The sequence below is a fragment of the Ursus arctos genome, unplaced genomic scaffold (genome assembly GCF_023065955.2).
Source record: "Ursus arctos isolate Adak ecotype North America unplaced genomic scaffold, UrsArc2.0 scaffold_12, whole genome shotgun sequence".
In the NCBI taxonomy this organism is placed as follows: Eukaryota; Metazoa; Chordata; class Mammalia; order Carnivora; family Ursidae; genus Ursus; species Ursus arctos.
The window spans coordinates 4,818,525-4,843,108 of record NW_026622786.1 but is presented as its reverse complement, the minus strand read 5'-3'; the positions used below and the strand labels follow the sequence as shown (position 1 = coordinate 4,843,108).

The following is a 24,584-nucleotide window of genomic DNA, read 5'->3' as shown; positions in this document are numbered from 1 at the left end:
GCATTCTAAAAGGATTACTGCAGAATTCAGCCTCTGCTCATCAGAGAGCCTGCTTGTTAAAGACGTAGTGGAATTTTTACAAGGAGAGTGAACAGATGGAATGCAAAGACAAACCCTCAAATGAAAGTGAGTGTTTGGTGCTACATAGAACGTTGTCTCAATTCATGTGGTGGGGAAAAGCAAAGCACAGCTCTGCTTTGGGAAACATAAAAACAAGCTCTCAGTGGAGGGACTGAGGGTGGGTGTTCAAACAACTGTTTAGGAAGACAAGTCAACCCAAAGGAAAGACAGAGCGGGGCTTGGAAGAGCAAAACCAGTTAACCCTGGACAAGAATGTCAACTGACAGTGGCAGGCATAGATTCGTAAAGGACGTGGCTAAGAGATGAAACGTAGAGCTTATTGAAGGTGAGAAGAGAGGTTTCATCCAAATTAGGTCTGACAGACACCTTCTGCGCTCATCTTGCTCAGGTGAGTTGAGTGTGGCCCAATGACGTGACAGAGAAGCCAACATGACATGGGCATGCCCTCGGACTAGGAAGAGAGCAAAGCTCCCTGACACACCTGATATCTGTGCTTCAAACTCAATCCTAGAGCCCAGTTCAGATCAATATGTCTCTACAGGGCCTGCGCACAGGGATGACCTCTCTCGGCACAGCAGAGGTCTGGGGTACAAAGAACAGGAGATCTATGTGGGTGTCCAGTTGGAGCTTTATCACCTTGACAATGGAGTACTCACTGGCCACTTCTAGAGAGGAACAGACTTCCAGGTCCTCAGGAGAGAAGATGGCGGCGCTCCTGTAAGGCCAGTAGGAGTCAGACAGCTCAGGAAGAACTGAATATGTCAAGTAGTGTTTATCTGGAGAGTCCCGTGAGCCGACCTGCTCTACCACCTCTAGCAGCTGTCCGCTGAGCCTGCAGGGTGGGGACAACCGAAGATTAACCTGAGAGGGATCTGAAATCCTATGTCCTGTCTGGCTTTGATGGAAGGGACAAGGGAATGGTCAAGAAAGCAGAGAGGCTGACCCATTCAGGAGAGAAACAACTCTTCTTGTTTGAGTGCGACAAGCTCTGTTTGTCACAGGAGCAGCAGATAGAAAGGACAGTAAGTGCTCAGCGCACAGGCCAAACAGCAAGCTTGTGAGGAAGGAGCCTCAATTATCTCTGTGCCATCCAGTCATGACTCACTACATACAGAGTCTCAGAATGGTGGCTTTCCCCCTTCCTGTCAAATGGCATCCAGTTCTGCATGGAGTGGCCAAGCGACTGTCCCAGCTATCTCATCCAGAAAGGCCTCTTTCTCTCAATATCTGGCACGATAGTATATGTTTGTCTTCTTGCTGTGATATGGTCTTGCTAGGAACACATGTCAACATGATAAATCTAACAGGCAGAAAGAAGACATGCATCTCTCAAAAAAGCACAGAGGAGAGAATGAGCGAGCACAGCGATCCCTGTGACATATTAGTTTACCTGGGTCGGCTGACTGTGGGTTACTCAACGAGAGAGGTAACTAAGAAATGGGAAGCAATCCAAGTACCACAAAAAAACGGAAAGCATTGTGAAAAAGGATAACTTGTCATTGACCGAATAGATAATATAGTTCTCTTCAGCACTTTCTGCTTTTCCCTGGGTGCCACGTTGGAATTCACAGCCCCCAAGAATTCAGAATTACCTGGGGGCAACTGACTCTTGTCCTTTCGGTCCCTCCTGATCAATTTGGTTTTCTGCAAATAAAGGAAGAGAAAGAGTTACATGACGCAGACTCTCCTTCACAAATGCCCACTCTTAGGTCCCATGTAGCACAGGAGAGCAACAGAAGCAGATTGAAAACAGGCAACCGTGAGAGAACTCATCCAGGAGGGCTTAGGAGGGCCCTGCAAGCAATCACTGGCATTGCTCTCTTAAGCCATTAAACAAGTGACCCTGGTATGACAGGCCATCAGCAGAGCATCCTGTCTTGAGTGTAGGCAAACAACACGTTGATTCTTTTCCCCCCGAGATCCTGGGGAAGAACCCGGTTGCTTCCTAGACGGTTGCTGCAATATTCAGGCTTTTGTCATCTGAAATGCTGTTGGTGAATGGTTGAGAGGAAGAAGCCATTGAGATTAAACCCATGAATGGAATCTATACACCATCAAAGCAGAACAATCTTCAAGGCTGCATAGACACTGGGGCCTTTCATGGGGTACGTCTGTTTCAGGATCCTGCACGGCTCAAGACAAACATACACTGTCCGATAGCATTGGTCCAGTTCTGGTTCTCAGCTAACTTGAGAGGAGGGAAGATAAATGAAGAGACAGACTAAAGGAAGGGAACACACCAGGGGAGTGACACCTCCAAAGATATAGGAAAGCCTGCCAAGGCTGTCAGGCATCAAAGGAGAGAGACAAGTGGGGTTTAGAATAGCAAAGCCAGTTACCCCTGGACAAGAATGCCAACTGACAGTGGCAGGCATAGATTCGTAAAGGACCTGGCTCAGAGATGAAACGTAGAGCTTATTGAAGGTGAGAAGAGAGGTTTCATCCAAATTAGGTCTGACAGACACCTTCTGCGCTCATCTTGCTCAGGTGAGTTGAGTGTGGCCCAATGACGTGACAGAGAAGCCAACATGACATGGGCATGCCCTCGGACTAGGAAGAGAGCAAAGCTCCCTGACACACCTGACATCTGTGCTTCAAACTCAATCCTAGAGCCCAGTTCAGATCAATATGTCTCTACAAGGCCTCCCCACAGGGATGACCTCTCTCGGCACAGCAGAGGTCTGGGGTACAAAGAACAGGAGATCTATGTGGGTGTCCAGTTGGAGCTTTATCACCTTGACAATGGAGTACTCACTGGCCACTTCTAGAGAGGAACAGACTTCCAGGTCCTCAGGTGAGAAGATGGCGGCGCTTCTGTAAGGCCGGTAGGAGTCAGACAGCTCAGGAAGAACTGAATATGTCAAGTTGTGATTATCCGGAGAGTCCAGTGAGCCGACCTGTTCTACCACCTCTAGCAGCTGTCCGCTGAGCCTGCAGGGTGGGAACAACCGAAGATTAACCTGAGAGGGATCTGAAATCCTATGTCCTGTCTGGCTTTGATGGAAGAGACAAGGGAATGGTCAAGAAAGCAGAGAGGCTGACCCATTCAAGAGAGAAACAACTCTTCTTGTTTGAGTGCGACAAGCTCTGTTTGTCACAGGAGCAGCAGATAGAAAGGACAGTAAGTGCTCAGCGCACAGGCCAAACAGCAAGCTTGTGAGGAAGGAGCCTCAATTATCTCTGTGCCATCCAGTCATGACTCACTACATACAGAGTCTCAGAATGGTGGCTTTCCCCCTTCCTGTCAAATGGCATCCAGTTCTGCATGGAGTGGCCAAGCGACTGTCCCAGCTATCTCATCCAGAAAGGCCTCTTTCTCTCAATATCTGGCACGATAGTATATGTTTGTCTTCTTGCTCTGATATGTTCTTGCTAGGAACACATGTCAATGTGATAAATCTAACAGGCAGAAAGAAGACATGCATCTCTCAAAAAAGCACAGAGGAGAGAATGAGCGAGCTCAGCGATCCCTGTGACATATTAGTTTACCTGGGTCAGCTGACTGTGGGTTACTCAACTAGAGAAGTAATTAAGAAGTGGGAAGCAATCCAAGTACCACAAAAAAAAAAAAACAGAAAACATGGTGAAAATGGATAATTGGTCATCGACCGAATAGATAATATAGTTCTCTTCAGCACTTTCTGCTTTTCCCTGGGTGCCACTTTGGAATTCACAGCCCCCAAGTATTCAGAATTACCTGGGGGCAACTGACTCTTGTCCTTTCGGTCCCTCCTGATCAATTTGGTTTTCTGCAAATAAAGGAAGAGAAAGAGTTACATGACCGAAATTCCCCTTCACAAATGCCCACTCTTAGGTCCCATGTAGCACAGGGGAGCAACAGAAGCAGAGTGAAAACAGGCAACTGTGAGAGAACTCATCCAGGAGGGCTTAGGAGGGCCCTGGAAGCAATCACTGGCATTGCTCTCTTAAGCCATTAATTAAATGTCCCTGATAGGGGGCGCCTGGGTGGCAAAGCGGTTTAGCGTCTGCCTTCGGCTCAGGGGGTGATCCTGGCGTTATGGGATCGAGCCCCACATCAGGCTCCTCCACTATGAGCCTGCTTTTTCCTCTCCCACTCCCTCTGCTTGTGTTCCCTCTCTTGCTGGCTGTCTCTATCTCTGTCAAATAAATAAATAAAATCTTTAAAAAAAAAAATGTCCCTGATATGACAGGCCATCATCACACCATCCTGTCCTGAGTCTATGCCAACAACAAGTTGATTCTTCGCCCCCCCCGCCCCGAGATCCTAGGGAAGAACCCAGCTGCTTCCGAGAGGGTTGCTGCAACCTCTACGACATCAGCCACAGCAACTTGTTTCATGACACATCTCCAAAGGCAAGGTAAACAAAAGATTAAATGAACTTCTGGGACTTCATCAAGATAAAAAGCTTCTGCACAGCAAAGGAAACAGTCAAAAAAACTAAGAGGCAGCCCTGGAATTGGAGAATATATTTGCAAATGACACTACAGATAAAAGACTGGTATCCAAGATCTACAAAGAACATCTCAAACTCAATACACAAGACGCAAATAAACAAATCATAAAATGGGCAGAAGACATGAATAGACACTATTCCATTGAAGACATACAAATGGCTAACAGACACACAAAAAAATGTTCAAAATCATTAGCCATCAAGGAAATTCAAATCAAAACCACACTGAGATACCACCTTACGCCAGTTAGAATGGCAAAAATGGACAAGGCAAGAAACAACAATTGTTGGAGAGGATGGGGAGAAAGGGGATTCCTCCTACATTGTTGGTGAGAATGCAAGTTGGTACTGCCACTCTGGAAAACAGTGTGGAGGTCCCTTAAAATGTTAAAAATGGAGCTACACTGTGATCCAGCAATTGCCCTACTGGGTATTTACCCCAAAGATACAGACATAGTGAAGAGAAGGGCCATATGCACCCCAATGTTCATAGCAGCATTGTCCACAGTAGCTAAATCATGGATGAAGCCAAGATGCCCTTCAACAGATGACTGGATTAAAAAGAATTGGTCCATATATACAATGGAATATTACTCAGCTATCAAAAAGAACGATGTCTCAACATTTGCTGCAACATGGACGGCACTGGAGGAGATAATGCTAAGTGAAATAAGTCAAGCAGAGAAAGACAATTATCATATGCTTTCTCTCATCTATGGAACATAAGAACTAGGAAGATCGGTAGGAGAAGAAAGGGATAAAGTAAGGGGGGGTAATCAGAAGGGGGAATGAAGCAAGAGACTATGGACTCTGAGAAACAAACTGAGGGCCTCAGAGGGGAGGAGGGTGGGGGAATGGGATAAGCTGGGGATGGGTAGTAAGGAGGGCACTGGGTGTTATATGCAACTAATGAATCATCGAACTTTTCATCAAAAACCAGAGATGTACTGTATGGTGGCTAACATAATATAATCAAAAATATTATTATATAAAAAAAAGAGAGAGATACAGTGAAAATTAGGAGGTCTGGAAGTGACCTCCTGTGCCTGGGCTGGAGAGGTATATGAGTCTGGCAGGGCCACCTTGAGAGCAGTGATTGGCAGTGGCCCAGACATAAAAGTGCTGTGACTTAGACAGGAGTTGAGCAAAGCTCACTGACTCATGGAATGTCTTATATCAAACTCAGTCCTACAGCCTGGATCACAACAGTTTGTAAGGATAGGATCTACTTATGGGGATTAAGACTCTGAGTCTACACAGGGTGTGAGGAACAAGGAATAGGGACACTACCTGGGGAACCACATGGAGTTTCATCCCCTTTGGTATGGGACCATTCTCTGGCTACATCCAGAGCAGAGCCGATTTCCTGTTCTTCAAATGGGAACTCACCATCACTGTAAGACTGGTCGCTGTCACACCCTTCTTCCAGAACTGAAGGGGTCAAATCACAATCATCCACTCTGTCCTGTAGGACTTCCTTCTTTTCGACTTCTTCCTGCTCCACGCTGTGCCGGATGAGACAGGAATGACAACAGATCAAACCAGGGGGATCAGACATCATGGCTTCCTAGCTGGTTTTGATGGGAGTTATAGGGAATGGTCACTAGAAGCAAAGGGCCATCGCTTGGAGAGGGAAAAAGCTATCCATCCTACAAGAGGCAACGTGTGGCTGCCAAGATGGGGGATGAGGGGAGAGTAGCAGCAGCAGATACGCAGAGCACTGCCCACAGCAGGGCTGACGAGGAATGAGACTCTACCGCCCCAGTATGGTACAGTCACGGCATGAAGCACAGATGGAGAGCAGGCCCGGGGCAGCCACCACGTGCCTGAGTCGTGTTGACTTTAACATAGATTGACCAAGTGGTTACAGCTCTGGAGTCACTGCAGACTGCAGAAATGTGTGGCTACTAGGCACCTTCGTATTAATAGTGTCACATGACACCCCACGTGTTTGGTTTTGGTAAGTTACTTCTCTTGCTGGTTAATTTTGCTAGTGTCTGTGTACCAATTCCTTTGCTGGTCACCTTCCTACCAAGGCCCTTACAGAACTCTGTAGGAAGTAGATACGCATCTCCTGGTGTCCAGTCACAGGAAAGAATGGGTATGGTGTCCATACGGGGAGTCCCGAGGCTGGTGAATACATCTTGGTTTACAGCACCACAGAGACAACAGGCAACAGGGCCGTCCTTTGCTGACCACCTATAGTTTTGCTAATCCTTGCTTCTGACATCTGTGACTCTCTTGACCTCACTTCCTTTTCTTTCTGAGACCCTGTCCATTTTTACACACACATTACCGGTTCCTGAACATTCATTGTCACCTGGGGGTCCATGTTTCTTCTTCATGTTCATCCTCCTCATCATCATAATTTTCTGCAAATAAATTCAGAAATGTCCCATCAGCTGTTCCCACATCACCACTATGAACACAGTGGCCTCTATGGCCCGAGAGACATAAGTGTCCTTGCATGACTAGGCATCCACTGCATTTAGGGCACTGTCTTTAAGAATTGCTGTGGCATGGCTTTCTGATGCATCAGGCAGTGTGTCTCTGATTCTGAGGATCAGCATCACTGACCCTGGGCAACAGCTTCTACTGTCTCTTGTTGTCCATATCAGGGGATGCTTGTCCAGTTTCAATCTTGGCTTCTACACACCATGTCTAGCAGCGTGCCACGAGTCGCGCCACAGGCACAGGCTCTCTGTGCGTTCACAGCTCTCACATAGAGCCTCCTCCTTGTCCTGAGGACAGGACAACCACCCTGTCCCACATCCAACCACTGGGGACTTCATGGGCCCCCGCGTGGGCTCCAGTGTTACCAAGGGGTCATCTAGGAAATGTGTTCCTGTCTAAACAGCGTTCCCACCTCCAAGTCCTACTGCATCAAGTTCCTCATCCAACTCCACACGGTCAGGGGCTCTACTTTGTCTGAAGTGCATTCATGAATTTTCCTTATCTGCTCACTACAGTGACAACAGGTTATTTGATATACATTACAGATGAGGAGACAGATATGGACGAAGTAAACCTCACTCTCTCACCCACAGTTCATACAGACTTGGCTGAGTCCGGGAACCTCCCACTTAGGCGGGGATCCTAGCACACTAACTAGCTGCCTCCTGTCACAGTCTTCTTTCCGGGATCTAACACTGGTGGATGCTGCCTCCTGCCCCAAGGGCTGCGTTCCCTCAGGGAGGAAGCAGACATGTGGAGCACTATGACCTCCAGCCTGTGCATTTCTCCTCTCTGTTACCACCTTCTAGTCCTGGTCCTCTCATGGCCTTGCGCACAATGGGGAACAGAGGACAGCTGCTACAAACAGTGTGAGGGCAGGTGGGAAGTCTCTTGTGAGCCCAGGGCCTTGGAGAAGCTCAGTGCAATCAGGGCTTGTGGCTGCCTTACCTGAGCTGAGCTTTCGGGCAAGGCACTTGGCCAGCCTGCGTCCCTCAGCCAGTTGGTCTTGGAAGCCCTGTCCTTGGCAATGCTCAGGGTCATCATGGGAGAGGAGGTCCTCGAGGTGTTTATCAAGGAGTTGGCAAACATCTCTCCCTTCGCGTAACTTATCATATAAACGGGTCAGCTCTTTAGCCTGGTCTTTGATCAGCAGATGGCACTGTCTACGGGGGGACAGAGAGAAAATTTAACAATGCAGAGAGTTGATCAATAGATTATAAGAGCTTTTGGGGAGATTTCTGGCAGAATTTCCCACAAGAAGCCGCCGAAACAAATTTGTGCACATGTGTGGTTACCTGCCTGTGGCAGAGAAAGAAGAAAGTAAAACAAGGCCTCCTCTGTATCAGAGAGTGCTCCTGTGAGCCCCCTTGACATCCCTTGCATCTTTTCCTTCTGGAAACAGACCCAGGGGTCCTCCTAAGCACACGTCACAGACATGTCCCTCAGCAGCTCACTTTGGGCATATCCATTTCCCTGGAACTCCATATAGTGCGTCGTGCAGCAAACGGAAACACTGGCAGACACAGAAGTGTGGACCGTAGGGCTGGTGTTAAGTCCTGAGCTCAGGAGAATGGCAGGGTCAAGAGGACAGCATTTGCTGAAGGAATGGATGACAAGCTGTAGTCAGCCACGTCGTGACTGTGTGAAAGGGAAATGAGGTAGTGATCTCACAACACTGTGAATGTGCTAAATGCCACGAACTGTTCCCTTGAATTTGGCGACTTTGATATTTTTTTACAAGAGAGAATGAGGCTCTGAGTCATTGGAGTCCATCATTTACCAATCACTGTTGTCTTAGTTGTTTTAGACATAGTTGTGGAACGTGCCTGCCGTGAGGGTTTCTGCCCTTCTGGCCCAGACTTGTTGCTGCCCCAGGTCAGAGATGCCCACAGCTTCCCTCAGGCCTCCCACACAGAGCCCTGCTTACCTGAGCTTCTCAGCCAACGTGTCTGCCCGCTCCCTCTTCTCCAGCTGCCCCTTCTCCCCCAGCACGGATTCGATGATGTCGCTGGACTCTTCGCACTCTGAGAAACAGAGATGCCTGCCTCAGTGGAAAGCTGCATATGCTGCAGTGCTCGCTGCCTTCAAGGGAGGAGATGGGGTCCATTCCAGCGCAAATGGAACCCTGGTAACCAGGCTCTGCGCGGGGAGCTCCACTTCTCATTCCTCAGCCTCCTAACTACAGGGCATTCGATTCCTCCCTGTTTCAGAGCCCAGGAAAGAACAGCCCCAAAGCTCAGAGGGGAAGTAGACGCGGTGAGTAGCAGGTATTTGGCGGAGTCAGGATTCGTATCCCCTGACACCGACCCTGATCATGGCCACTCTAGCAAGTCTTGTGGCCTCTTAAGTAAAACACTAAGCAGGGACATGACGTAAGGCCCCCAGGACTCCAGGACCGATGGGTCCCCTGAGCTAGGATTTCTATACTGAACAAGTATCTCAAAGGTAAAAATTCACCAGATACACTTGTGTGAACTAGAATGCATAAAACCAGAAGGACCTGAAAGGAATATGGCCAAATCCTAATAAAGTTTGTGTTATTAATCATAGGAATGATGTCAGCCTGGGTTTTTGCTTTTTTTTTTTTAATGAAAAGACAATAGTAATAAAACATAAAAGAGAAAAGGCCATATGGCAAATCATTTTAAGTTTATATCCTTATGATAAATTTATTATAAGCATATACTAAAATCTTTTCATGACTAATAAATAATCTTTTCCAGGTATTCTCTTAAATCCAGCACCCTCTTCCTGTCCAAGTGTTAAGACACCATCTGCTCCCACCTCTATCCCACGAGACCTCATGGCTGCCTAACAAGCTGAAATGTACTAGCAGTTTGAGAACCCACTACTTGTCTTCTCCTTGATTTCCAAGAGAGTCATTTTCTCTAAGATCTGTTGAACCCACCCACACGGTGCCAGGCAGGATGGCGCTGAGTTCACGCAGTGGGAGCCAGTTCATCATGTTAAAAGCAGGGCTGGAAAGAAGATGGCAAGGGCCATGAGCAGGAGATGACGTCAGGGCCCCAGGGGGCATCATCCTGGGCAGAGCCAGGGTACAACAGAGTTGGAAGACAGAGGGTGTCTCCCTGAGCAGAGGCTGGCCTCTACAGCCTCAGACAGTCTTCCCAGGCCCTCGAGACCATCAGGGCTCATCCCACCACTTCCTAAATTCCTACTCGGCCTTAAATAGGAGACATAACAGCTCTTCAACAGGATTTGTGTTGGGGACAATTGTCCTCACAAGACGATGAACCTGAAAAACATGATGCTAAGGGAAAGAAGCCAGATGCAAAAGGCCACATGTTGTATGATTCCATTTATATATGATGTACCCAGCATATAGGTAAATCCATAGAGACAGAAAGCAGACTGGTGGTTACCAGGGGCTGGGGGAGCAGGTGTGGGAAATAACTCCTTGACCGGTTAGGAGGGTTTACACTGGAATGATGAAAATGCTCCGCAGCTAAATTAGAGGCACTGTTTACACAACCCTGTGTGTGTGCTAAAGGCCACTGAATTGTCTGCTTTAGAATGGTTAATTTGATATTATTTAAATTTCACCTCAATAAAAACATATATATATTTTGTGTTATTAGAAGCAGTAGAATTATGAACAGAGTTTACACGGTGCCAGGCTCTGCTGTTAGAGCTTTACAAGGAACTACTCAGTATTCATTTCGACTCAGAGAAGTAGCACCCACGATAGTAGTAGTTTAACAGAGGAGGAATCTGAGGCACAGGAAGATAGGCAGTTGGATTTGAGTCCAGGAAGCCTGGCCCAGAGCCCATGCTCTTCACCCCTGTGCTGTGTTACCTCCACCGCAAGCCCTCGGGTGATACCTGTTTTCATCATCTTCACAACTGCTTTCCCAGTTAATGGGATGATTATCGGGAAAGTTGTAAATAAAACTTTGTTTGTCCTTCCCTGAAAACTCATCACCTCTTCACTTTCCTAAATAACAGGCTTCAATTTTTACTTTTGTCTGCATCAATCGTTCTTAATTATACCTCCCCTTGTTGTATTGAAAGCAGATTGTGAGAAAATGAGAAAACTTCGGGCTAAGAGTTGTCAGGATTCCTTCCTATCGCTCGGCTGTCCACGTGCCCCATTCTCATGATTCCTTCTGTCACCGCAGCGCCCTCCTTAAGAAAAGGCCTCCAAGCTCCCCATTTCAGGCTGACTGTGGGGGACAACCTACCCCACGCACTGGCTTGGGTGATTCCTGGGGCCATGGTCTCCCCCACTCACCCTCATTCTCACTTGGCCACATGTCTCATGGCCCAGGCCTGGACGTGTTGGCCATCCTATATCACTGAAGGTTCCCCTTCTCAGGGAGATACAGGGGAGGTAGCAGAGGTTGTCTGATGTTTCTGGAAACACCCTCAGCCCTACCACAGGGTATCAAATGGCCTCTGTGGAGCCAGGAAGCAGAGCCTGCACGGGTTCCCTCTCACCAGGGGAGTCACTGTGTGGATGGCGTCACCCACGGATACCACAGTTTCAGGGAAAGCAGACCCCACCTCCATCTCCTTGAAATCAGGTCATGTCAGCTGCTACCCTTCCCCCATGTGTACCATCAGCATGTTTCCCCAGTGTCACTAACTCGGTGCTTTGCCAGTGGGACATCAGAGGAACCTGACCTGATGGAGTTCTGGAGTCATTGTGATGCAGGATCTGACACAGCACAGAGACAATCCTGAGAGGACCAGGCATTTCTGTGTCTGCACCAGGAATCAATAACTGGGATGTGAACTCTAACCCCACCCTACTTCTCACAGCTAGCCTGTGGAGGTTGCTAACCTGTTTGTCTTCAGTTTTCCCATCCTCAGCAAACTGAGGCTAAAATACCCACCTCTACCATTCCTGGATTGTGGTCAGAATGAAATTTATCGTGACAGTGGAAATAGAAAGGACAACATCTGCAGAGGGTTTTAGTTTCTCAGAAGGAATACAGACAGCCATCGCTTTGGTGAGCATGACCTTGTAGGACTTACTGTATTTCTGCAGCTGGTTGGCCAGGGAGTAGGCAGTAGCTTCGGATATAAGGAATTTCTCCTTGAGGTCTCGGAAGTCCTGCTTGCTTTTCTCCAGCTGGGATTGAAGGTCCTGGTTGATTTTCAGGAGGCTCTTTTCTGCCCCAGGATCGGAAAGAGGGCCAAGAGGTGCTGCCATGGTGACGTGTGGCAGAAGAGGTAGAGCTGGGGAATGAGCAGAAGAAACCCAAACACAGGATGGGTTAAAACCCAGTGAAATCAAGTAGTTTAAATCAGGACTGAGGGTTGAGGATACAGGAATTCTCTACTTACTGTTGGGAACAATTTGAACAACACCCCACAGCACTTGAGACTCAGTAACCACAAAAACAAGGTTCAAGATGCCAGAGCTGATAGCCGAAGGCCCTGCCCCAGCTCAGACTCCAACCGGAATGACAGAGGGAGCACCCAGAATGCCAGGTAATGGTCTGCACTTACAATAACAGATTTGGAACGTTGGGGCTTTCAATGGAACCCGGGGAGCCACTGCCTTCCAGTTGCCGAGGCCGTGCTGATACACCAGGCTGCCCGGTCTCCCCTGAAGGTCATCACTGATGGAGACCTACCCTCAGTGGCCACTCTCAATAGTTGTCCACCCTTGTGCTGAGACCACAGTTCCCATCTCTTTCTAAAAAATGATGTCAGCATAGTTCTCATTCTTCATTCTTATGTGTGTATAAAATCATCAAGGCACAAATAGCTTCCCATGAAGTTTCCCTTTTTTTTTCTTAAAGATTTATTTATTTGAGAAAGAGAATGGGGGCATGGGTAAAGGGAGAGAGTGAGACAAGGGGCTCAGTCTCACAACCCATGAGATCATCACCCTAGCCTAAACCAAGAGTCAGATGCTCAACTAACTGCACCTCTCCCAACAGGTATTCTTAAGGGCTGTCATGAACTCATCCCACTTGTCTTTAAGGTAAAACAGATCTTAAGGGAAATATTCCAAAGTCGCAGACTATCACGATGTTCTTCTCTGTGTCTTCTCTAGTTTTTTTTCTCTAGCCATTAAAAACACGAGAAACATGCTAGCGCTTTAGTTATCTTTAGTTGCTTTGTATTTGAAAAGCTTTTAAATTTATTTGGATCTTCCTCTATTTACATCACATTTTTAGGATGTATGTAGTAAATAAAGTTTTCTTTAAAGTAAAACAAACAAACAAACAAACAAATGACAAAAAACCAAGAACATAAGAGAAAAACCAGAGTTAATCTATGCAATGAAGTTTGGAAACTGTTTCCTGTCCCAGCTCTCTCAGTGTTCTTCTTCCTGCATCTCTGTGTTATGTAAGCTACTCTTCCCCTTCTGTGGACATGTATTTTCAACTTTCTTAGCTATAAACCTAGGAGTGGATTTGCTATGTCATATGTAACTCTATGTTTAACTTTTTGAGAAACTGCTGAACTATTATTTTCCACAGCAAAGTGTGACACCATTTTACACTCCCACTAAGAATGTGTAAGAATTCCATTTCTCTACAAGTCATACTAGTGGGGTGAAGTGATATCTCACTGTGCTTTAGATTTGTGTTTCCCTAATGACTGATGATATTGAGCACCATTTCATGTGTTCATTGTTGCATTGGTATTATCCTTTAGAGAAAGTCTACTCAAACTCTTTTTCCCATTCTTAAATTGGCTGTCTTTTTTATGGCTTAGTTGTAAGAAGCTTTTTGGTTTTGGGGGTTTTTTTGTTTTTTGTTTTTGTTTTTGTTTTTTGTATTCTAGATAGCAAACCTCCATCAGATATACAATTTGTAAATATTTCTCCCATTGTGTGGATTGGCTTTTCACTTCCTTGATAGTGTCCTTTGAAACTAAAAGCTTTTAATTTTGATGGAATCTGGGTTATCTATTTATTCTTGGGTTGCTTGTCCATTTAAGAAACTGGCTTCTAACTCCAAATCATGAAGATTTATAACTACATATTCCTCAAAACATTACTTTTGAATGAGAACTTTCCTGGGTTTTATGGGGTGGTGGACATTATTTGATAATGTTTCTTGTCTCTTGATTAATTGTCTCTTGATTGATATCTCAATTGATACTCTTGTGCTTGTTTTCCCTCCTATGGAGCATGCCTTGGCCTATAACAGGGAGTTTGGAAATGGTATCTAATGATATCCTGGCCTTGATTCAGGGGAGAGTCCTGGTTATATAGTTGAGTTGGTCTACACCTCATGCATAGTTTCACAAATTGCCAGGGCCTATAGAGGTGAGTAGTTGATTATCTTTCTGAGGAACACTTGTCCGGTAGTCCAGATCATTCTAGGGCTAGGGTGGACTTTCTCAGTCCCCTCCAGACCGAGAAGACTGCAGGGGTTGGACCTAGTCAAGAATTTCATCTCTGGTCTTCATGGAAAGTAGACATGCCTCAGGGTTTGGGGAAAGTTGTTCAATACAAATTGGTTCCTCTCCAATCTTTATATTATATACATGATTTCATTCTAGAAAAGGTAAAAGGTGAAAAAAACTAAGAGGCACCCCACAGAATGGAAGAAGATATTTGCAAATGACACTACAAATAAAAGACTGGTATCCAAGATCTATAAAGAACTTCTTAAATTCAATACATGAGAAAAATAATCAAATCAAGAAGTGGGCAAAAGGTATGAACAGACACTTTTCCAATGAAGACATACAAATGGCTAACAGACACATGAAAAAATGTTCAAAATCATTAACCATCAGGGAAATTCAAATCAAAACCACATTGAGATACCACCTTACGCCAGTTAGAATGGCAAAAATGGACAAGGCAAGAAACAACAGATGTTGGAGAAGATGTGCAGAAAGGGGAACCCTCTTACAGTGTTGGTGGGAATGGAAATTGGTACAGCCACTTTGGAAAACAGTGTGGAGGTCCCTCAAAAAGTTAAAACTAGAGCTACCCTATCACCCAGCTATTGTACTCCTGCGTATTTACCCCAAGGATACGGACGTAGTGAAGAGAAGGGCCATGTGCACCTCAATGTTCATAGCGGCATTGTCCACAATAGCTAAATTGTGGAAGGAGCTGAGATGCCCTTCAACAGACAAATGGATAAAGAAGATGTGGCCCATATATACAATGGAATTTTACTCAGCCATCAGAAAGGATGATTACCCAACATTTGCAGCACCATGGACGAGACTGGAGGAGATTATGCTAAGTGAAATAAGCCAAGCAGAGAAAGACAATAATCATATGGTTTCACTCATTTATGGAAGGTAAGAAATAGCAGGGAGGGGGCGCCTGGGTGGCACAGCGGTTAAGCGTCTGCCTTCGGCTCAGGGCGTGATTCCCAGCATTCTGGGATCGAGCCCCACATCAGGCTCCTCCGCTATGAGCCTGCTTCTTCCTCTCCCACTCCCCCTGCTGGTGTTCCCTCTCTCACTGGCTGTCTCTATCTCTGTCGAATAAATAAATAAAATCTTAAAAAAAAAAAAAAAGAAATAGTAGGGAGATTGGTAGGAGAAGGAAGGGAAGAATGAAGGGGGTGTAAACAGAAGGGGGAATGAACCACGAGAGACTATGGACTCTGGGAAACAAACTGAGGGCTTCAGAGGGGAGGGGGTGGGGGGATTGGGATTGGTCGGTGACGGGTATTAAGGAGGGCACATATTGCATGGAGCACGGGGTGTTATGTGCAAACAATGAATCATGGAGGGGCACCTGGGTGGCTCAGTCATTAAGCATCTGCCTTTGGCTCAGGGTGTGATCCTGGAGTCCTGGGATTGAGCCCCACATCAGGCTCCTCCTCCGCTGGGAGCCTGCTTCTTCCTCTCCCACTTCCCCTGCCTGTGTTCCCTCTCTCAGTGGCTATCTCTCTCTGTGTCAAATAAATAAATAAAATCTTTTTAAAAAAACAAAAAACAAAAACAAAACACACACACACACAAACAATGAATCATGGAACACTACATCAAAAACTAAGGATGTACTGTATGGTGACTAACACAACATAATACAAAATTTAAAAAAAAAGTAAAGGTGAAAGGATATTTATTTTAGAACAACTTGTCTGTTCTTCGCCAATTGTTCGTCTATGCTTTTAAAAATGTGTAAAGGACAATTCAAGGTCAAATACATTCTTAGCAAAAGTACAGTTCTTGCACCCTACCAGGTGATTATACTGAATCCTATGAATTGTCTTATTACTCAGATGTTATCCTTTTCCTGATGAGAAAAAAAAAAAAAAAACCTGAGAAATATTACAAAGCTTCCCAAGGCCACATATCTAGTGAAGAGAGGAGGCAGCATTAGAAACCATTTTGGGGGGCACCATCCAACTCTTGACCTTAGCTTAGGTCTTGATCTCAGGGTCCTGAATTGGAGCCCTGTGTTGGGGTCCACTTAAAAAAAAAAAGGCAACCAATCTAGCAGATACCCCATTGGGTTTTCATATGCTTATTATCATTTGGATGTCTTCTTTTGGGATGGGCTTTTTAAAATATTTCTGCTCATTAATATACTAGGTTGTTTCTCATTTTCTTTGTGTTTTATAAGAGTTCTTGATATATTTTGGATGAGCGTTTTGTCAGATATATGTATTGAAAATAATCATTCCTGGTCTACAGATGGCCTTCTCATTTTTGAAGAATGTCTTACGGTATACAGAAGCCTTTATTTTTCATGAACAACAATTTAATTGAATTTTTTATAGTGAGTGCTATTGTGTCCTGTTTTAGAAATATTTGTCTATGCCAATATTATGAAAATACTTCCTATTTTTCTTTTATAAGCTTTGTAATTCTTGCTTTCATATCTCCAATTAATTTCGATATGTAGTGGGAAGTGTTTGTTAAAATTTACTTTTTAAAAAACAGGGGTGCCTGGGTGGCACAGCGGTTAAGCATCTGCCTTCGGCTCAGGGCGTTATCCCAGCGTTATGGGATCGAGCCCCACATCAGGCTCCTCCACTAGGAGCCTGCTTCTTCCTCTCCCACTCCCCCTGCTTGTGTTCCCTCTCTTGCTGGCTGTCTCTATCTCTGTCAAATAAATAAACAAAAAATCTTTTTAAAAAATTTGAAAAAAATAAAAAATAATAAAAAACAAATCATCTTTTGCTCTATTGTCTTTAACAGAAAAGTCTTCCACTTATCCAGTAAAGAATATTAACATATACACACACAAATATACAAAATCAAATAGCTGTGCATATGTGGGTATATTTTTGAATCTCTGTTCTTTCACTTTGATATATTTATGTCGGTTAAGTGTCTGACATTGATTCCGGCTCAGGTCATGATCTCATTGGTGGTGAGATCCAGCCCCAAGTAGGTCTCCGTGCTCAGCAGGGAGTCTGCTTGAGATTCTGTCCCTCTCCTTCTCCCTCTACTGCTCCCCCACTCACTTTCTCTCCCTCTCTCTCAAATCAATCAATTTTAAAAACAAAACAGAATTTACAAACTATTTTCTAGAGTAGTTGTAGAATTTAACATGCCCATCAGCAGTGTACGAGAATTCTAGCTCCTACACATCCTTGCCAATACTTGGAATGGAGATTCTTTTCATTTTTGCCATTTTAATTGGCAGATAGTGGTTTCAGTTTGCATTTTCCTAAAGTAATGATGTAGATCTTGTCATGTCCTTATATGCCTTCCGTATATATGCTTTGCTGAGCTGTCGTCACAAATCTTTTACCCATGTTATCATTTTGTTTTAATTTTTTAAAGGTTTCATTTATTTATTTGAAATAGAGAGACAGAGAGCAAAAGCGGGGGTGTGGAGGCGGGTGGGGAGGGCAGAGGGGGAGGGAGAAGCACATTCCCTGCTCAGTGGGGAGACTGACAGAGGGGGTAGGGGCTCAATCCCAGGACCCTGAGATCATGACCTGAGCCAAAGGCAGCTGCTTCGCCAACTGAGCCACCCAGGCACTTTTCTTTTACCCATTTTTAAATTGGATTGTCTTCTTCTTAACTTTTGAGAGTTCTTTCAATGGTTCTATTAGGAGATCTTCAGCAGATATGTAATTTATAAACATAGTCTCCTTGTATTTTTTTCCCTTGATTTTGCATTCTCTCACCAATGTCTTCTGAAGAGCAGAAGTTTTCAGTTTTGATGAAGTCCAAATTTGTTCTTTCATTAATCACAATTTTGGGTATCATACCTAAGAAACCATTGTCCGGGGGCGCCTGGGTGGCATAGTCGGTTAAGTGTTGTGATGCCAGGGTCCTGGGATCTAGCCCCACATCGGGCTCTTTACCCAGCGGAGAGCCTGCTTCTCCCTCTCCCCTCTGCTGCTCCGCCGCTTGTGCTCTCTCACTCTATCAAATAAATAAATGAAATCGTTAAAAAAAAAAAAAAGAAAGAAATCATTGTCCAACTTTAGGTTCTAAACACTTTTTTAAAGATTTATTTATTGGGGTGCCTGGGTGGCTCTGTTGGTTACTCATCTGCCTTTGGCTGAGGTCATGATCCCAGGGTCCTGGGATTGAGCCCCCTGTCGGGCTTCCTGATCAGCACAAAGTCTGCTTCTCCCTCTCCCTCTGCCTGCCCCTCTGCATGTGTTCTGTCTCTCTCAAAGATATAAAATATTTTAAAAATTACATATTTATTTATTTAATTTGTGAGAAAGTGACAGAGAGAGAGCAAGTAGGGGGAGGGAAAGAGGGAAAGAAATTGAAGCAGACTCCCCACTGAGTGCATAGCCAACTCTGGGCCTGATCCCACCACCCATGAGCTCAGGACCTAAGTCAAAATCATGAGTCAGATGAGCCACCAACTGTGTCACCCAGGTGCTCCTAAAGACTTTTCTACTATGTTTTCTTTGAAAAGTCTTAACATTTTAAGGTTTCTATTTAGGCCCATACTCTATTTTAGGCTAATTTCTGCATGGTGTGAGTTATGGATCCAATTTTATGTATTTATTTCTACATGCATATACATAGGTCATATCCATATTCATGTGCTGAAAATATTACACTTGACCACTTACTGAAAGATTATACATTTTTAAAAGATTTATTTATTTATTTTGGAGAGGGAGGGGCAGAGGGAGACAGAGAGAATCCCAAGCTGACCCCCTGCTGAACATGGAGCCTGATGCAGGGCGAGATCCCAGGATCCTGAGATCATGACCTGAGCCAAAATCAAGAGTCAGACACTTCGGGACGCCTGGGTGGCACAGCGGTTAAGCGTCTGCCTTCGGCTCAGGGCGTGATCCCGGCGTTATGGGATCAAGCCCCACATCAGGCTCCTCCGCTATGAGTCTGCTTCTTCCTCTCCCACTCCCCCTGCTTGTGTTCCCTCTCTCGCTGGCTGTCTCTATCTGTGTTAAATAAATAAATGAAATCTTTTTTAAAAAAAAAAGAGTTGGACACTTCACCAACTGAGCCACCAGGAGTTCCAAAAGATTATATTTCTTACAACGCTTTGCTTCTCACGTTTATCAAAAACCTCTTCTCCGTATAGGTATTAGTTTCTTTTTGGAATCCGTAATCCATTTTATTGATCTGCTTACCTGTCATATGCCAATACCAATCTGTTTCAATTACTATAACTTCAGAATCGTTCTTCAAATTAGGTACAGCTAGCCCTCAAACTTGGGTCTTTGTTTCACACGTGTTTTGGCCACACTAGGTCATTTACAGTTTTCTATGAATTTTAAAATCAACTGGTCACTTTCTACCAAAGATACAGGCTGAGATTTTGAGAGTGATTGAATTGAATGTATATATATCAGATGGGGAAAATTGATGTTTGAAAAGTATTGAAGCTTGGGACCCATGAATAAGAATGTCTCTTCATTTTCTATGGCTTCATTCATTTCTCTGTGAAATATTTTGTGATTTTCGATCAGATCTATCCCTCAGTATTTCAGGCTTCATGCTATTATCAATGGTATCACTTTTCACATTTCAGTGGGGCATTGCGATCACATAAAACACACCTGAGTTTTATATGTAGATGTTGTATTTTGATACAAACTGAAAATGCTTTTCAGAGTCAAGCTAGATCTGCCAGTGACCATATCTTTGGAGATTTAGGTATTTGCCAGGTGACAAGAATCTTATTCCATTCACTTGGAGTTTTCTTAGCAGCCCAAAGAAAAGGTAAATAGCCCTACAAAGAGTCTTGTGGACCAATGCATGTGAAATGCTTTGTATGTTCATTAATAAACTTTCCTTAAGAGTAACCACTCAGTTGGTAAGGCTGCTAATCTATCTTAAGTTTAGATGTGATACCACAGTTGCAAAATTTAAAGGCCACTGTTTTCTCTTATTATTTTACTTAGTCTTGAATAATCTACTGCCAGCATGATGTACTACCAGAAGCCTTGGGACGGTATGCAATGATATATCCATCAAATACCATGAATGGTGCCCAAATCTGATTCGTCTTCTTTCTGATGTGATCTATTATAAAATGACACCAACAGCATGAAAACAATTAATAGTGGCAGGCTGAGGGCTGTGTGTGACTCAGTTGTGTGACTGAGTTACCGTTGGAGACAATGGCTCCTACTTCAAATCTGAAGTAGGTGTCCACTCCCATGAGTCTGTAAGCGTCAGGTCCTGATTCTGCAACAGAAGCTGTAGTCCTTTGCGTCAGCTTCATTCCCCCAAGGAAGAGAGAAAGATCTTTGGTTTAAGTCGTGAGTGGTGTGTGTAGCATATTTAAGTTACCTCTTTAGGCTTTGAACTTAACATCCTATCAGGCAAAGCTTGCTCACCTCTGTGACTCACAAGTTCAAATTCCCAGTGGCTCAGGTGACATGTCTCAAAAAAACCAAAGCATCCATTCAGTATTAGGTGTCTCTCCTAAAGTTCACCCTTGATGGCCTAAAATGTGGCACACAAGCAGCTTTATATGTGTTTGATTTATGTTTGTCTAATGGTTTTCCAAAGTCTAAGTACACAAATGACCTTCGGTCCAGTTTTTGTTTCCCAATGCTCTGCCTATTTGACAAGGCTCAAGAGTCAATATAAACACAGATTTATTTCAATTTATTTATAACCAACCAATCATTGTGTACATCACATATAGTTCTATACATTCCTTCTTTTACCTGTTTACTTTTGGATGTTGAGAGGATAGGACGTTACTCGCCTCTTCCACTGACATGCTGAATTACAGTTCTGCTCTCTGTTAAAACAAAACAAAACAAAAAGCTGCTTGACTTGTTATTCATCAAAGTCATCGTAGGATGTGTTTAAATCTCATTATTTGTGAGCATCATTAATTTTTAAAAGATTCTATTTATTTTAGAATGAGTAGTGCGAGCTGGGAGAACAGAGGGGCAGACTCCCAGAGGGAGCAAGAATCTGAGGCAGACCCTGGGCTGAGCGTGGAGCCCAACTCGGGTCTTGACCTCACTACCATGAGATCATGACCCGAGCTGAAACCAAGAGTCAGACGCTTAACTGAATGAGCCACCCAGGTGCCCTTTGGTTTTCTAAGAATGGAAAAGTCATTTTTGGCTCAAGCCAATAGTGGATAACCTGTGAAAGAACTATTGCATTGCTCAACTTCAACCTACTCACATATTATTTTAATCTGATTGTTTTAGGTGCCTTCCCCATTCTCAATTGAGGCTCTCCTGAAATCAACCTGTCCTTATGGGAAACATCAGAAATATACGCCCAAGTAACAGGCAGAATTTGAAATTCATTTCCCCATTCTATACCATCATCTAATATGCCCAGAGGGAACCGTCAACAATTCTGGATACACCTAGAGGTAACTTGTACTTATCCTTACCTAGCTAATCCAGTCTCTATTCCATATTTTCTTTTTTTTTTAGTAAGATTTTTTATTATATTATGTTAGCCACCATACAGTACATCCCTAGTTTTTGATGTAAACTTCCATGATTCATTACTTGCGTATAACACCCAGCGCACTATGCAATACGTGCCCTCCTTCATACCCATCACCAGCCTATCCCATTCCCCCACCCCTTCTCCTCTGAAGCCCTCAGTTTGTTTCCCAGAGGAGAAAATTAACTAGATACAAAGAAGTAGAGTGAATTGATGACCTTCCTCAGTACTAGTGAACAGCTTCCAACAGTAGGCCTTGACTCTTTGCATTTAAAGCATATTTGTATTTGGGAGTTTTTAATTTGGGGGGAACATTGTATGCATTTTCACTTTAGCATGTTTGTGTTCAACTTCCTTTATAGTATATGGTTAACAAGGCTTCTGGACTAGTCAATATCCCCATAATTTCATGTTGAAAACTACTATAGTTTTATAAATCAATAACCAACTAATACACAAGGTTATTATGGTTTTCTCATTGCCCTAAGGAACCGAAGTATACTGTGTCAATTACATACTTCAAATCCTAGACAGACTGTCACATAAAAAGTATTTAAGAAAATTAACTTATGAGAAAATATTCAACTTCGACAGTAATCAAATAACAAAGTACAAAAATTAAAATAATCATTGCATTAAAAAAAGAATTATTGCAGATCATGGACTAAATTTTTAGTGTCCATCGAATCCAAAATTTTGCTAGATATGTTTTCTCAAGATCGTGTAATGTTACTATGAGCCAGCTCACCTGTAACTTCAAAAGCCCCAACCCTTTTTCTCCACCACCTAGGGGCTACTGTCACAAACTCAGCCCAGCCCTTTCTTCTGTCAGCGGCCAGGTGATCTGTTTTATTGCATGACCCTCCTGGCAGAGCAACTTTCCAGCATGTTATGTGCATTAAGGGCTTCCTGTTTCTCTACGACCAATGCAAGAAAGTGGTTTGCTTTGTTATTTGGCATCTAGAGCCATGATTAGCGTCAGCTTTGTTTCCCCAGAAGTCATGAGGTGCTGTTAAATGCAATAACTTTTCTCCCACTACACTACACTTGACTCCACTCAAACATTATATTCCCTAAACCTTCACTTTCTGAGTAGATCCTTGACCCTTTCCATTCATGACCCCCAGGCAGCATTATTAAGAATATTACTAATATCATGTGGCTTCAGATGCAATGGTCTCCTACCCTGGGCCTTCCTGACCTTAGGGTAGAACTATCTGCAGTGAGAATGGACATTTCCAACCCTTATCCAAACATCATTGATCCCTCTAAGCCCACGCTTACGTGGAGGACATCGACCGTGAGGGCAGCTCCAAGGTCGAGGCTAGGTGCCTGAGGCAGAGCCTCATGGTCACATCCTCCTCCTCTTGGAATTGGTGCTTCCCAGCAGTTCAAACCAAGCCTGCTCCATCCTGTGGGGCACCTCGGCAGGTGCACAGGTTCACTGTGGCCTAAGTTACTCTCTTAGTCCTCCTTCCTCAGCTCGGGCACCTCCTTGCAGAGTCAGAAGCTGCTGTATGCATTCCGTGGTCTCCCCTGATTTCTTTGAACTCAACTTGTCCTTCTTCTTACCTCCTGCGCCAACCACCTGCTCCACCATTGCCTTGGCCATCTTTGGGTTATTCTCATCCTCCAAACGTGCTGCTTTTCTGTCTTCCATCGGCTCCTTCCGTTCTCTGTTTTCAGTGTGGGCTCAGCTCAGGCTCCTGCAGGAGACACGCAGAGAAGTCAGGTCTCAGCTGCAGTCCCCAGGACTGCTTAACAGGCACCTCAGTCCCTCATGCACTCACAGAATCTGAGCAGGAAGTAACTTTGGAAAATTTGAATAACAACCTTATCTTACAGATGAGGAAACTGAGGCCCAGAGAGATTAATTGCCCCAAACTCCTTCATCACTTGATGGCAGCAGAGCCCCCACACTGGCCTTGGCTGCAAGCTTCCCTGTCGAGGCTCCTAACACATCCTCCAGAAACCCACAACAGAATTTCAGGGGACACTGAAATTAAAAGTTCCCCTTAAAAATGCATAAATAATTTTCAGGAGACTTTGGATTAAATCAGAAGGCCTATTTGGGGACAAATCTTTTCTCACAGCGATATAGCTCTCTTCCTTTTATTCACTTTTAAATCACTGGCTAATAGACCAGGATCACAGAACACAAGTGTATTACATAACACTCATCATGATCACAAATAAAATGCACTTACGTGATTATCGCTCAGATATCTGACTCCTGTGCCAACATTCATTTCCCTGAGAGCTGGCATCGGTCTGCCTTGCTCAGCCATGTCCCCAGTGCCTCCATGACAGCCTGCCAGGTGAAACATTCAGTAAATACTTGTCAAGTGGATAAATAACAGTTACCAGGAATGATGAACTTTTACTGATCTCCAGTCCCAACCATATTTCTGTTCCAACTCTATCCCGGGTCTGTGCTGAAGCAATAAAAGCACAGCCTTCAGAGAAGCTGTCCAAGAGTCCGATACCAGCTTCACATACGCTTTACTGGATCATTTAATTATCTCTTTGAGCATATGTATCTCCTGTATGATAGAAAATGTATACTATAAATTAGGAAAGGCAGCATGAGCCACTGGAAAGTTAGATGTGAACTGGGACATCATGCAGCAGACAGGGCTCCAGTCCCTGGGCACCTGCTGCAGAGCTAAAGGACACCTACATCAGAGTCACTGTGGTGCTTGTTAGAATCCCCTGGGAATAAGGCAAAGAAGCTGCATTTCAGACAAAAACTCCAAGGAGATTCTCATGTATGAAAAAAGCCCATTTTAAACAAAGAGCCTAGGATGGAGATTCTGACGCCCCAGTGCTCAC

The 24,584-nt window shown here is 44.4% G+C and overlaps 1 protein-coding gene across 1 annotated transcript; it reads right to left on the bottom strand.

Annotated features, from left to right (window-relative positions):
* Positions 1-5,570: 5,570 nt before the first annotated feature.
* Positions 5,571-24,581, bottom strand: LOC125282138 (putative neuroblastoma breakpoint family member 5). Its single transcript, XM_057310774.1, has 8 exons — positions 23,960-24,581; positions 23,325-23,458; positions 21,002-21,078; positions 11,970-12,173; positions 8,899-8,995; positions 7,920-8,134; positions 6,838-6,889; positions 5,571-6,022 (listed from the first exon to the last, which is right to left on the bottom strand). The coding sequence occupies exons 4-8, from the start codon at positions 12,145-12,147 to the stop codon at positions 5,770-5,772; spliced, it is 795 nt and encodes a 264-aa protein (XP_057166757.1). The 5' UTR covers positions 12,148-12,173; positions 21,002-21,078; positions 23,325-23,458; positions 23,960-24,581; the 3' UTR covers positions 5,571-5,769.
* Positions 24,582-24,584: the final 3 nt, after the last annotated feature.